Source organism: Pygoscelis adeliae, unplaced genomic scaffold (genome assembly GCF_000699105.1).
Source record: "Pygoscelis adeliae isolate BGI_AS28 unplaced genomic scaffold, ASM69910v1 Scaffold10, whole genome shotgun sequence".
Classification (NCBI taxonomy): Eukaryota; Metazoa; Chordata; class Aves; order Sphenisciformes; family Spheniscidae; genus Pygoscelis; species Pygoscelis adeliae.
The window spans coordinates 10,779,084-10,792,802 of NW_008824053.1; the positions used below are offsets into that span (position 1 = coordinate 10,779,084).

The 13,719-nt window shown below is 47.2% G+C and overlaps 1 protein-coding gene across 1 annotated transcript; it reads right to left on the bottom strand.

Moving 5' to 3' along the window:
• Positions 1–5,664: 5,664 nt before the first annotated feature.
• Positions 5,665–13,102, bottom strand: MED8 (mediator complex subunit 8). Its single transcript, XM_009333909.1, has 7 exons — positions 13,085–13,102; positions 12,671–12,789; positions 11,479–11,623; positions 10,643–10,783; positions 10,151–10,232; positions 8,860–9,108; positions 5,665–6,148 (listed from the first exon to the last, which is right to left on the bottom strand). The coding sequence occupies exons 1-7, from the start codon at positions 13,100–13,102 to the stop codon at positions 6,084–6,086; spliced, it is 819 nt and encodes a 272-aa protein (XP_009332184.1). The 3' UTR covers positions 5,665–6,083.
• Positions 13,103–13,719: the final 617 nt, after the last annotated feature.

The following is a 13,719-nucleotide window of genomic DNA, read 5'->3' on the forward strand; positions in this document are numbered from 1 at the left end:
AGGTCCTGCTGCTCGGCTCCTCCTGCCTGCAGACCCATGCTGCCCAGCTCCCTGCCCAGCCCCGAGCCCTGCGGCATGGGGCTGCACATGATGTGTGCTCCCCCAGAGTCCCATGCAATCGAGTCACGACCTGTTGCATTATTCCGCTGACTGGAGCAAAATAGGCTGCACTGCGATGATGATGATGACTGTGGCTGTTTCTATCACTGCGATGCCCACAGGAACCTAAATATACAAAACTGAGATGGCCAAAATTACAGCTCCTCGGCCCCACTTACGCAGAATGCATTTCTCAGGGGGGATACGAACCGATCCTGTATTAACTACTGCCATTAGCTCTTTAGGCAGTGCTTTGAAGTCCTGCCACGCTGCTGCAGCAGACCAGGAGACAAGAGCCATCTCTCCCATCCCACACAGCAGGACCCTGACTTCAGCACTGCATCAGTACCAAAAATAAACTCAACGTAAGCATCCACCACATGCTTCAAAGCCCAGTTCCCGCAGCAGCAGCACACCTCCGTGCTGCGTGCCAGGGCAGGCAGAGCCCAGGACTGGCACATGACAGTGGGAGACAGACATGTCCCACCAAGGCCACCTGGCAATGGGCACAGAAGGGGGAGGTCTGGGGTCAGAAGAGGAAGATCCTGGGAAACACTGCAGCTTCAAAATAATACCCACAGACAGGAATGATGCACCTTTGGCCCAAAGCATGGCCAGCAAATACTCAATGAAAAAAATAATGCAAAAGTACCCTGGGGCACAGTATTTACTCAGAGGAAAGGAGCTGCCATGCCAAGCGGGACCTTAGCACCACTGCTAATTCGGTGCAGAAACTGCGTGGACACGACGGTAGCAAAGGGAGAAGCCTTATGGCAAGCGGGTAAATCAGTGACAGAATCTGAGCAGCAGTGACAAGATAGCCGCTGCAGGAACCACAGCTCTTGATCCCCTGACTTTGGAAAATATGCATCTCAGTCAGAAAAATACATGCAGTAATTTCCTTTCTTTAAAAAACACAGACAAAAAAAAAAAAGACAAAAGCTTCTCCTTCAGAGGAGCCAGCCAGCACACTTTGCATTACTCTTATGTGCTTCCTTATGTACAGGATTACCCCTGAGCGAATTGCAGAAGGTTTTCATTACTTTCTAAGTGCAGGTTTCCACCAAGGCAGTATTCATGGATCCAGCCAGAGAGCTGCAGTATCATAAGGACGATAAATAAACTGTAGAGTCACATCAGCCTGAACTATTTTTGTGGCATATATTACAAATACATCCAAACATCCTGTCTGTTGAGCATGTACTTTTACTACCACAGCACCTATGTGAGGTACAAAGTGGTAACATTTTACTTCTAAGATAGATGAAGATTTATTGCACTTGGGTGGAAGGAGGAGCTCCATGGGATTTTTCGAAAGCGCCTGTATATTCATTTGTAGGCACCAGCTGTCACGTAGACATGTTCTGGCTCCCCAGGGGCCACCAAGCTCACGGGGGGAGCCCAGGGAAAGTGGAGAGCCAACCTGGGGTTTCTGTTTACATCACTCGGCCATTTCTCCTCCGTTTGTGCCTTTGACTTTCAAGCAGTTTCCGAACTTTTCAGTGGCCGGTTCAGAGGCATGTTTTGCTGCTGTTTCCATGTGTTTTGTCTCTCCTCTGTGAGCTGCAGGTGAAGCTGCTTTGGGAGCGATGCAGATGCAAAACTTGGCTTATCACCTTTTGGCGGAACACACCCCACTATGTTGCTTCTTAGCATAAAAAAGTGCTCAGGGTCCCTCAACCCAACCACCAGAAGACTTCTCCTTTGGTCCCAGACATCTCTGTCAGAAAGGTCCCATCCTAGCAGGAGGATGGAAACCAGCCCCCGAGCCCACGCCAAGACCCTGCCTTCCTGCCTTAGCTGTGGTACGGAGAGTGGAGAACTGCAGAGGTTCCCCTCCCTCAGCTGTCCCCCTGATCTTTTTGGTCACGTCTCCCCTCACACCTTACGTACTTCACCTCCACTGTAAAGGCTTAATGACACCCACTTAAAAGATCTGTAGGTTAAAAAACCAAACAAAAGTGTTACATTTTTCTTTTTTAAACAAAAGTATACACCTGTGTGCACATCTCTGCTTGGGGATGGGACAAGAGAACAAACATGCGGCAGAGGTTAGTCGTGCTGATCAGTGGATGCAGAGAGATACAGGGAAGTGGTGGCACCATGCCAAGCTTCACGGCTTCCAGAGGCGAGCCGGCCCAGGGCAGCAGGAGGACAGGCTGCAGGCACCACCCAGCACAGCTGGATGCGGAATATGGGCTGGGAACGGTGGGACTGCAGATAGCTGGGCAGGAAGGAAAGGCAATAAATATCTCACTCCTGCATTTGGGAGAAAGCCAGATGAAGCATTCCTGTCATGAGGGTGAAACGCTTTCCACCAACAGTAACTCAGGAAGATGTTAAACAACAGTTGCATAAGGCAAATGTTAAAAACTCAGCAGTCCGGTTATCCTGCATCTCAAAATTTAAAAAAAAAATTAAAAATCTGTTTTTAAAAATCCAGATGATTAATGCTGACATTCAGTAAGACAAGGAAGCCTGGAGAAGCTCCAGAGAACAAGCAAGCTGATGTTATGCCAGCATTTTAAAAAAGTAAACAGGATGGCCTTGTAAACAGGTGTGTCTATTCGACAGCCATCCCATGCAAAATAATGACTGAAAACTATGTGATCGTATCGATAAAGACTTAAAGCAGAGAAATATGAATACCAATCATCAGGGATTACTGACAATAAACCTGTCAAACTAACATGATGATTTTTGTGGCACTGTATACTCTTAAATATCGGAGAGCGAGCTGGCTGGAACGGCAGTGTGTGCGATCAAGGAACAAGACCGCTGGCAACCTGGCCAAGCGTGAGGCAGCAGAGGAGATGCTCCCCGGGGAGTTGGCACCAAGGATGCGTTTCTAGCAGGGAATGCTAAACAGTGTAAAGCTGATGACCTGCAAGGAAACAAAGTCATGAAGGGTAAAGCACGCTGTCCTGGGAGCTGGGGGCACGTCAGTGATTTGGAGCCCTTGGGGTCCCCGGGGCAGCGGGGCCACGTGGCGAAAGGTGTCCATCCTCTGCACTAGAGCCCGACTGGTACTGAGGGGGGGCTTGGGGTGCCAGAACAAACCAGTGCCCGTGCTCTCCATCACACTCCCGCACCCAGGCTGGGGCCCAGACAGCCCGGCAGCACCTGCCGTGCTGGGGCTGAGCCTCCTCCCTGCTGAAATTATCCTATTAGGAAGAGACGAGTTCAAAAAGGGATTAGACAAGGCAGGGAAAAAACCCCTGAGGGCTCAGCATGGCAGCGCATCCCATGCTCGTGGGGAGAGTGTGCTTCCCCCGTCGCCTGCTTGGCCCCTGCCGCAGCAGGGCACAGACGGAGCCTTTGCCCTGGCCCAGCAGGGCTGTCCTTTTATTCTGACTTATTCTGACACATTGCACCGGGAACGGTGAATCCCTGTTGGACTTGCAGTCCACGGTGACAAGCAGTGGACTATGAATTTCCACCATGACTTTATGGGTAAAGTCATAGCCTGTTCCTGTTCGCTGTTTAAACATTCAAGCACTGGCAGCGACTGGATAAGAGGTTAAAGTCACTGTGCATTTGAAATTCCCATTCCCACAATTAGAATAGCGTGTCCTAGTCCAGTGTCCCAAAGGACGCAGATGCATGAGAAGATTTGGACGTGAGCCAAGAAGTGGAAAATGGAAAATATGCCTTAAAGCAAAAGGGACTTTAATCAGTTCGGTTTATCGTAAAAAAGGATAAGGAAAGCTTGATCATAATATCCGACTCCTCTCTCTGGGACTCACAACTCGGGGGCTCACTCCCTGGCTGAGAAGATCCAGCGACTGGAAGGGAATTAAAGAAATGCAGCCTCAATATAAGGTGCAATAAGAAAAATAACCTTTAGAACAACCTACCAGCCACTGCAGCAGAGACGTATCAGTTCAAGATCAACTGTTTTCCTAACAGTGCTCTAATTTACACAAGAACTAATTCAGGGCAGCCTGTGTCATGCAGGAAGTTACGCTGGCGAGCCGAGCCGGCCTCCCCGGCTCTATAATCTACGGGAAAAAACCCTGCCTGTATTTCCCTTCCTCCTGTCCAAGTGTGTGAAAGGTCTGGCCTGCCCCACTGGAGGCGTTTTTGGGAGATCCAGGTTAGCGCGGGTAGCAGGCAGCCACGATCTGCCTGTGTCCCCGGCTGCCCGAATCGCCCCAGCCAGCCGCTGGCCCCAGCGCTCCTGCACTGAGACATTTTAGCTTTATAAGGAAGCCAGTCTGGAAGGACGAAGTGAAGCGGCATGCTAGAGCTGAGGCTCCATGGATGATGAGTGCCAGGGATCTGACACACGTTCCTCTGACAGTTTCCTGCCTTCCTTTCCAACCAAAGCAGGGACATGAGATAGAGCAGGGAACAGCCGTCCCTGCGGTGCTCAGCCCATTACAGCCCTGCAGGCTCCGACTCCCCTGCCATCGGGCTCCAGGCATTGCACAAAACCCTCGCACTGGAGCCAGCAGCGTGCCCCTACCTTCACACCAGCTCCCCGCTGCAGTCAGTGGCTCCCAAGAGAGCCAGGAGCTCCGTGTTCATTAGGAGCACAAAGCAATCCCATCAGTCTGGCTGGGCTGGTGCCATTGCAGGCATGTTGCTGGGCTCATTCGTAGTGGAGTGGCTTTGCTCATCGTGTAAGCTGCTTGTGCTTCCAGCTCAGCTTTCTACTTCCCAGCGCAGCGCTTTCCAAGGGCCCGCGCGTCAAAATGGGTCGATAACTGCCCTAGTCACAGCTTTGTGGAAGGTTTTGTTTTAGGAGAGCGGCCCACAACCTCCACAAATAAGCTGGATCTGAATAGCTCAGAGGCAAGCAGTGCAGGAGCAGCTGCAGGCTGTATCTGCTGAGTGGAGATTTCCTCACCCGTAAGATTGCTGACAGATGCTATTGAGTAAAATACAGTGCTGGCTTTCACCACAAGTCAAAAGGGAAGCCCAGGCAAGAGCAGCAAAAGGCAGAATGGCTGTCTTTAGGATAGTGCTGTATGTACTGACGTGCTCTGTGGGCATGCATCCCCACCCTTTTTTCCCAGAGGAATCTTTCATTAGGCGGATTATATGTTAGAGCTCCAGGGCAGAAAGTAGAACAGGGATGGCTTCACAATGCCCAGTTTCAAAGAGAAGTGGGCCAGACCTCACAGCCTGGCCAATTCAGAGGTGCCATGGTCCTGAGCAGATTGAAATACCTCTCTGAAGTGATGAATTAATCCTGAAGTAGCTAAGAAACTTTATAGGAAACACAGGAGCGGAGAACTATGGAAGTGAAATCAGATCCAGCTGGGATTTGCAGCAGCATCAGAATACAAATGCTGCCTTCTTGCTGTGGGCCTTGTAATAGTCTTTCCCAGTGTTTTGCTTTCTGAGGAATAGTCATAATGGGTTTACAATGAACAAGATGTTTACTGCTTATGTTTGTACCCTGCTGACTCACTTTATAACAGCTCTTTACGCATAAGCCTGCAGCTCCAGCACTCAGCCTCCAACATTTTCTGTGTATTTTAGACTGGAGCTGCTCTGTAGCCTTACCCAAAGGGAAATGAGAGTCCTTATGACACGAGAGATGGACACCAGTGTCTCACAGCGTGCATAACAAGGTCTTTATTCAACAAGAGGGAGTAAAGAAAGAACATCCCGAGTGAACAAGCAGAAACAAGGAGCAGAGTGCTCCATGCAGCTCTTCAGGTTCTGTATCAGGAAAGGGTAGCTGTCTTCCAGGGCAGACCTGAAGAAGATGGGATCAATACCAGAAGCAAAAAGTCCTCTGCTGTGACTGAACAGAGAATTACTTGTGTCCAGGAGACATGGCCACTAGCAGCTCCACACAAGCCACCCAGCACTAAATAAAACCCAGGGAATTGCCTCATAACCCCTATCTCCCTGGATACCGTGTGTGGATATGTGAAGGGGCTTGGAAGTCCTGGAAGGAATCCAGGTGTGGTGGCTGCAGCAGGAACAATGCTGGTAACTGCTGTTCCCTGGGTCTGGTTCATCTCAGCTCATCTCTGATACGGATGCATTGAGGCAGATTTGATGTTTGTTTTTATGCCACTCGGCATTTTTCCTGGAGAGAGAAAAAAAGAAAAAGAAAAAGCAGTGCAAAATCGGCTACCTGACAGGACATTTCCTCAGAAGCATGCAAGACTCACAACAACCCTGTCTGGGCTTTTCCTGTTCCACTCCAGGTACCACACTAGGCTTACCGGCTACAGCATCTTCCAGCTTCTGACCTAACACAATCAATCTCTTCTACAAATTGGCACCATTCTTCATTAAGAAATCTCCTTGACAATTCCCGTGTCCCCCTGCTATCCCCTCAAATTCTACCCTTGTTCCATCTTAAACAAGCCTTTCTCTTTGTCAGGAGGCTCCTACAGGAGTGTGGGACTTGTTCAGCCTCACAGAAGTTGCTGACAGCAGCACTTACAGAAGTACCCAGGCTGATCTCCACTTCCATTTCAGAGAGGCAAACACAAGAGCCTGTATCCCCTTCCATGAGCATTATTTATAGTCAGGGCGTATATTTAAATTACTAAGCCTCTCTCAGATCGCTTAATTTCTCTTAACCACATCCAGCTCTTGGGCATTATTACTCTTTGCTGAGTAACCAATCACACAGGGGAGTGTGTTCAAAGACATCGTACTAGCAGCTTACAGTAAGTGTACAGTGCTAGACAAAACCAAGATGATCAGAAAAATAAACAAAAAGACAGTGATTAAAGAGCAGCACAGAGGGATATTCAAAGAACACTCCTTCAGAAAGTGGAATGCGTGTTCAAATTAGAGCAGGAAAAAAGGACAACTTCTGAAAATTAAAACTGTAGTGCAGCAGGACAAGAAAAGATTTGATGAGCAAATGGCTAAAAGAATAAAGATTATTAAACTTTCTCAAACATATCAAAGCGGGTCATTGCCTGCAATGAATTGGCAGGCAATCTGATATCACTTCAGTGCTAACAGTCAGTAGACAAATACTGTTAGACGTTACTCCAAAAGGAAGAGTGAACAGGACTGTATGGTTCACCCATACAGTCAAAATTGTAATTCAAAAAGGAACTGCAGAAACTGATGGCTGCTATACCCACTGGTCTCAAACTAAACTCTGGCTTAAAATCCCTAAACAACAACTGCTGTCAGGATATACTTTGCTTTCAGCCTTGGCTATGGGCGCTATCAAAAGCAGGACAGTGGGACTGACCTTTGGCGAAACGCTGTATAGCTGCTCTTATCAAGAGGGAACTTCCCAGTAACACAGGCTGGACAAATGCTCGTTACCAGTGTGCTCTGCTTGATGTACAGAAGCAACTGCCTTCCCATCCTGGATACAGTGTTTGTGGGTACGCAGCCAGAAATCACAGGGGCCTTCTTTGTTTCCAAATCACAGTGGAAATTACTTTCTAACTCTTACATAAATACATAATTAACTTAGGATTAATATTGTTGCTCAAGTTCATTTCTGAACAACAGTCATTATACAGGCAAGAAAACACCAATTAGGATATCCGATATCCAAAATCTCAATTAACATGAACATAAGAATGACAGTACAGGGTTAGGCCTGTAGGTCCCCCAGGCCAAACCCATTCCTGACAGCAGAGGACATGTAAAGAGGAATATTGGAACAGGGCAAGCCTGCAGTGATACCTCTGCAGAATAACCCCTCAACTTCTAACATATTGTGGCTCAGGGACCTGAGTCAGAGAAGGTATCTTCAGGATCAGCTGCTGACTGATTTTTCATCCAGAAACTTACCTACTTACTTACTTTTCCATCTCATATAAACCTTATCTACCTATCACACACTTGGCAGCGTGCTCTGCAGTGTAATTATTTAGTATTCAGAAAAGTATCTCCCTTTTGTTCTGAATCTACAAGCCGATACTTTCATTGGTGCACTGTCATCCATCCTTCTGTATCACGGGAAACAGTGAACAATCATTCCCCATTCACCTGCTGTATACCATTTGGGATTTTATAGGCTTCCATACTTTCTTCTCCCTACCCCAAAGCTATCCCCAGCAGCAGAGAAGAGATTAGAACTCCACATAATATTGCAGGTGTGGGTGCCCAATGGATTTACACAATGGCCTAATGATATCCTCTGTTTCTCTGGTCCTTTTCTAGTAATTCCTAACATTTGGTTTGCATTTTTGCCCCAACTGAACATCCAATTAATGTCTTTACAGAACTATTATATCATGTATCTATTTCCCAAATACAACTAACTAGGCTAGAGTCCAGGTGCTGGACATGTAAAGTCAAATTGCTATGCCTATGTGTTTCACTTTATATTTAATACCAATGTAATCTACTATTATTAAGTGAAGTCACTTGGTATATGAAATCCTTCTGTGACTCTTTACAAACAGCTTTTGGGTTTTTTTTACCTTAGATAACTCATTATCATCAAACTTTTCTACTTTATTGCCTACCCACAACTTAATTTTGACAGCAAAACCCCCAGCATAGATCCCTGCAAAACTACACTGTGATCTCCCTCCATATTGATTCCTATGTTCACTAAGTCTATTATTAAAATGGTACTGCAGTGTGAGTTAAGAAGCTGAAGCTGGATGGCTGGGATCCACTTCAACCTCTGAGCCAGTTTTAAGCCGGTATTACTCCACTGTTACAACCTGACTCATGTTATTAAGGCCAGAAAGGAACCTCTTACTCAGTTATACCTAAAAGGTGACTGGGGAAGAATCTCTACATCTGCATTTGTCTGTCTTGCTCCCTACATTTCAATTGCTCTCAGATATGCAACTTATTTACCTGGCTGTCCTGCTTGTGCCATCTGCACTCCTGCCATCATTGGCTGCTGCTGAGCTGGTGCACCTGACATTGGTACCTGCTGCATGCCTGAAGCACCTGCAATGATGCCACCAGCTCCTGGTTGACCTGACTGGACAGATCCTCCAGAGCCAGGGGGCCTCCGGTTTGACAGTCCTTTCCCAAAGGCCACAGCCGCTACCAGCGCATTGGTATCTGCAGGGTTGAAAGTCTGCTTGTTCTGTCGTAAACCTGTAGAAAAAGAAGTGATTTTGGAGCATTTTAGCAATCAAGTCTAAAAAGTAGCACAGCTGGTCATGAATTTACTTTTCTGCTATTTTGATGCATGTAATACAGATCAGCTTCTAACAAGCTGTCCTACAAGAGTTTCAGCAGGGTCAAAGAAGCTGCAAAATCCAGGGACAGTGATCCAAGAGCTTCTCCACTGAGAGCAGGGCATACGCTGCTCAGGGAGAGAGGATAGAGGGAGCCAATTCCTCCATGCCCATGAGAACGTTCCCACTAAAGGCTCTTCCATGCTGAATCCTATGGCAGGTAACAAGCACTGTGTTTCAGACAAACAATGGCAACATTCCCTTTTGGAGGCTCATGAGCAGCATGGTGTCTGCAAGTTTTTCTACCACACGCCTGCCCAGTTATACTATTAATCCCGGAAACACAGAACCTGTGCTTGGGTCCTTGCTTACATTACGTGTGTGTCAAAGATGACAAAAAAAACCCCCACTACCTTTGAGAGTTGTGCATAGCACTCCCGGGAATAGTGAATAGCTGATGGCAGAGACCAATAAAATAAGGATGTTCAGCATCAGAGTCAGAACCAGAAAAAGGTTGACCATGAGTCTGAAGCAGCCATCATCTAGACGACGTCACACAAAAGCCTGCCAACAAACATGTTGTGGACTCATTCAGAACATAGCTAAAGGGTTTCCCATTCACTGCCACTGCATTTTCACAGATGCTTTTATTAATCCAAGTTGATTGGGGTGTTTTCTTGGTAAATACTTACCACCTCCTTGAAAGGGGATATGGCAAAGGGTTGGAATGACCTTCCTGCCATGCATAGGTCACACAAGCAGGACACATCGCACCCACAGGACCCCTTTTCAAATTAGGGGGCTCCAGGACAGCCAATCTTGCATCTTCTGGAATGCTTTCTTCTATGCTGCTCATCAGCATTTCCCATGCTTCAAGCTCTCTGATTCACCTATTTTGCCACTACTCTCTCAAGCCTGCTGCTTGGACCCTGTACCCCACTTCCACCTCAGTGACATACCTCCACTTTCAGATTCACGCTCCTCCTTACTGATTTTCTCCAGCAGATTTGAGCACATTTTGTTCAGACTTTGGATCTGTTTCTGCAAAAGGAAAACCGTCAGAAACCGCCAGGATACCTCCAACTCAGTACAGATCAGCAAGGTAAACGAACAAGCTTTCTCTTCCCAGGGTCTGTGGAACCAAACATAAGCATATTGGTAGCAGAGCCTAGACAGCCCAGTGCTAATGCATGCAGGAGGGCACTGTGCGGATGGGATAGCCTTCGCCTTTCTCTGACTGGTCTGATGGCACCTCCTGTGAACAGCCAGCGGGCTGGATACCCTTGGTTTGTGAAACTGTGGAGGAAACCAAACCTCAGCTCGGGTTAGCTGGAGGAATCTCAGACAGAAAAGGACACAGCAAAAAAGAAAACTGTCAGATGGAAGGGAGTTAAAGGGCATCTTGTGCCCTAGGACTAAGAGGCAGAAGTATCAAACTCTTCTTCACCTACCTGTGCCACATCAGGACTAATTCGAGCTGCATCTGTGATCAGCTGCTTCTCCTGCTCCTCCACTTCAGGGTCAGGCTTAGTTCGAAGATGGTCAGGCACTACCTCATGGCTGAACACCGGCACACGCCCCTCTGTCTGCCGCTGCAATAGTTGGACAAGCCACACTCAGAGACTCCTCCTCCGGCCCAGCACTCGGACAGCTCAAGACCAGAGCACTGGCCACGGTGCTCAAACAAGGCTAGTAGCATGCTGTAGTGAAACCTTGATCTGGGGAGCATTAGGAAGTTTAACAATTTGTCTAGGAATTTGCACTGTGCCTAAACAGGCACCCTAAACAGGTCAGAGCAACCCACGGGGTCTGCAGTGCAATCCCACCAGCATGGCCATGATCAGTTGAAATGTTTTCTCACTCAAGCAGAGAATAAGCGTTGCCAGCGCACACCGGAGGTTCTGTAACACACCCCATGTTGGTCAGATGACAAACAGTGCAAATCTAGATGCAGATGTCTGACAGAAACAGTACAGCTACGGCAGAGAAAACCAGGAGTTTGCAAGGAGACCTCCCAGTTACACAACAAGACACTATCTCTTTCAGCCCCAACATCATGAAAGTAACGTATTTATGAACAGGAACGCCTCCTGTAAAGTGTATCCAGTGCAAGTGTTTGTAGGTGAAAGCCCCCCAGCAAAGCAGCTCCCAGGCAGAACTACTCATCACCTTTTCCTTCTCTGCACCCAGAGCTGAGGAATGCCAAGCACAAGGAATGGCAAGCTGGAGCAGATACACAAGTGCTTGCTGATACTCCAGGGCCAACACTCAGAGGGAAGTTTCTCACCATGATCTCCTCATCGCGGTCTGGAGACAGCACTAGGGGTATGATAACCTGGTTTCGCAATAGTGGGGTCTTCTCATGCTTTAGCACTTTATTCAAGGTGTTCAGCTGCCCTGAGAGCAATGCAAAGCTGTCCAAAACTGAAGGCCTGGGAAAGCAAATAAAGAGGACAGAACATGGAAAAGGATGCCACAGATGGCTTTTATCTCTTCTTCACTCAAATGGCTGAGAATTGAGGAAATAACACTATTAATCCTCAAATCAGTCTACTCCAGACAGTAAGCAGTAAAACCTAGGGCTGAATGTGCAGGTGTGGACAAATCCCAGTCCCTACCGCAGATAGCTCAAATGCTGCAAATAGCTCAGGGACGTTACAAGCAGTACCGCTGGAAGTGGCAGTTGTTTGGGATTTCAGTAACATACACAGAGGCAATGCCTTCCTTATCGCTAACTCTCCCAGTGCAATTCTAGAGCAAGGTCTGAGAAACAATTTAGCTCCTAAGCAGTACAGCCAGGAGAGACAATATTTATAGCTTGGCTAGCCAGACTAATAATGAAGCAAAATAACTGATAATCTTGTCAAGGAGGTCCCCTTCAGCTTGCTCTCTCTGGGGAATTCATCACCTCTCCTGCCTTCTGCAACATAAACGCTAACTGCCTCTGAAGCTTTGCTGCAATGGCAGGCGCTCTCTAAGATACCGTATAGTTTATTAAACTGTAGCTATAACGTCTTTATGCTCCATCAGGAAGAGAATGCCACCTTGCAGGTCTCTCAAACTGTCTGGTAAAACATGCAGAACCAGCAAAACACAAGAGCTGAGTTTATACCAGAGCCAGAAAAAGCCACAAAGGTCAAGAAATGCAGAAAGAACCATTGCTCATTTTATATGGGTCTCTAAGATACTTTGTCTGAGAAGCTTCCAGTCTCTGCGGGTGCAAATCTAGTTCTCATAAAGTGTCTAGATTAAAAGGTCTTAGCGTGACTCTATTACTACACAGCATGAAACCAATGGATTTCAACTGGTTTTCTGGTGGAAGATGTGTAGTGGTTCGTCCAGCAGAAATGTGAAAAGCAAATTTAAACCTACTGACAATAGGCTAATGGTTTTTAATTATACTTTGTGGTCCTTTGAACCGAGTGTGGAACAGCTTCAGCAGTGATTGACAGTGCCACCAGCTCTGTGAGACACCTTACCATGTGAGTCGGTCGTACTCGTTCTCCAGCTTGTAGATAAAACTGACCAAGGAGTTCTTCAGGTCAGCCACCTGACTGATGAGCGCCTCCAGGGTCAGCTCCAGCTGCTTCTCCTCTCGCTAAAAAAAGGCAAGAAAGACAAGGGATGAGGACAAAGCTTTACACCTTCCCAAGGTGTTGTGGATCCTCCCACATGCATCCATAGTCCAATCTCTCTTACAGAGAACCTCCTTTTCAGGGGAAGCAAACAGAGACTCTGGAGATAAAAATCCTATGGCTACACACTGACCCCTTCCCCTTGGGTTGGAACACTTAAGCAAGAGAGTTGTGCCTGAGACAAACCCTTGGCTAGCTGTCCTCTTAAAGATCTAGATGATTGTAGTGAAGACATTATCACTTACATCCACTTTTTACCACATCAGGCAAAGTCATCAAAGTTAGCTCATGCCACCTTTGTGAGCCATTTAAGCTAACCCAGCTCAAAGTAGATTAGCATTCCCTCAACCTTTTCTGACAGCAGATGAGGGCACAGTGATGTCTTCATCCAAAACAGCTCTTTGCAAAGTATCAGGTCCATGGCCTAAAGACTCCTGTTTCTGCCCTTCACCTCATTCTTTACTTTCTTCCTGCCCAAGTGCCACTTCCAGCTGCTAAAGAAACTGACAGCTCCTATTCTACTTGTGCCTTACTGACTGCGGGGGGCCCTGCCGTGACAGAGACCGCACATACCGACACACACAGACGTCACCTCCTGCCTTTTGCTCTGGATTACGTTGTTTAAATAACCTTCTCCACTGACATCCCTGGGTGAGGGAGGATGGCGACAGACAAAGTGTCAGGACAGGGGATCTGTTGCCAAAGACACCAAGGCATATCCTTGACTCTTGCAAAAACCCTCTAGAATCTTATCTATTCTAACTTATTCATACTACAGTATTGCGCAAAATATAATTAAAGTCCCAGCCCTAATGAACTGCTCATGTAAGTTGAGAACTGTACAGTAATAATCCATGAAGAGGGTGGGACAAAGAAAACAAATAATAGAAAGG

Bases quoted from the DNA above. Each gene is read 5' to 3' on its own strand.
- MED8 (XM_009333909.1), bottom strand. The intron at 11,624-12,670 runs GTAAGGTGTCTC...TTGCTTTCCCAG, and splicing joins GAGTACGACCGACTCACATG to GCCTTCAGTTTTGGACAGCT. The intron at 6,149-8,859 runs GTAAATAAGTTG...TTCTCTCTCCAG, and splicing joins GGCACAAGCAGGACAGCCAG to GAAAAATGCCGAGTGGCATA.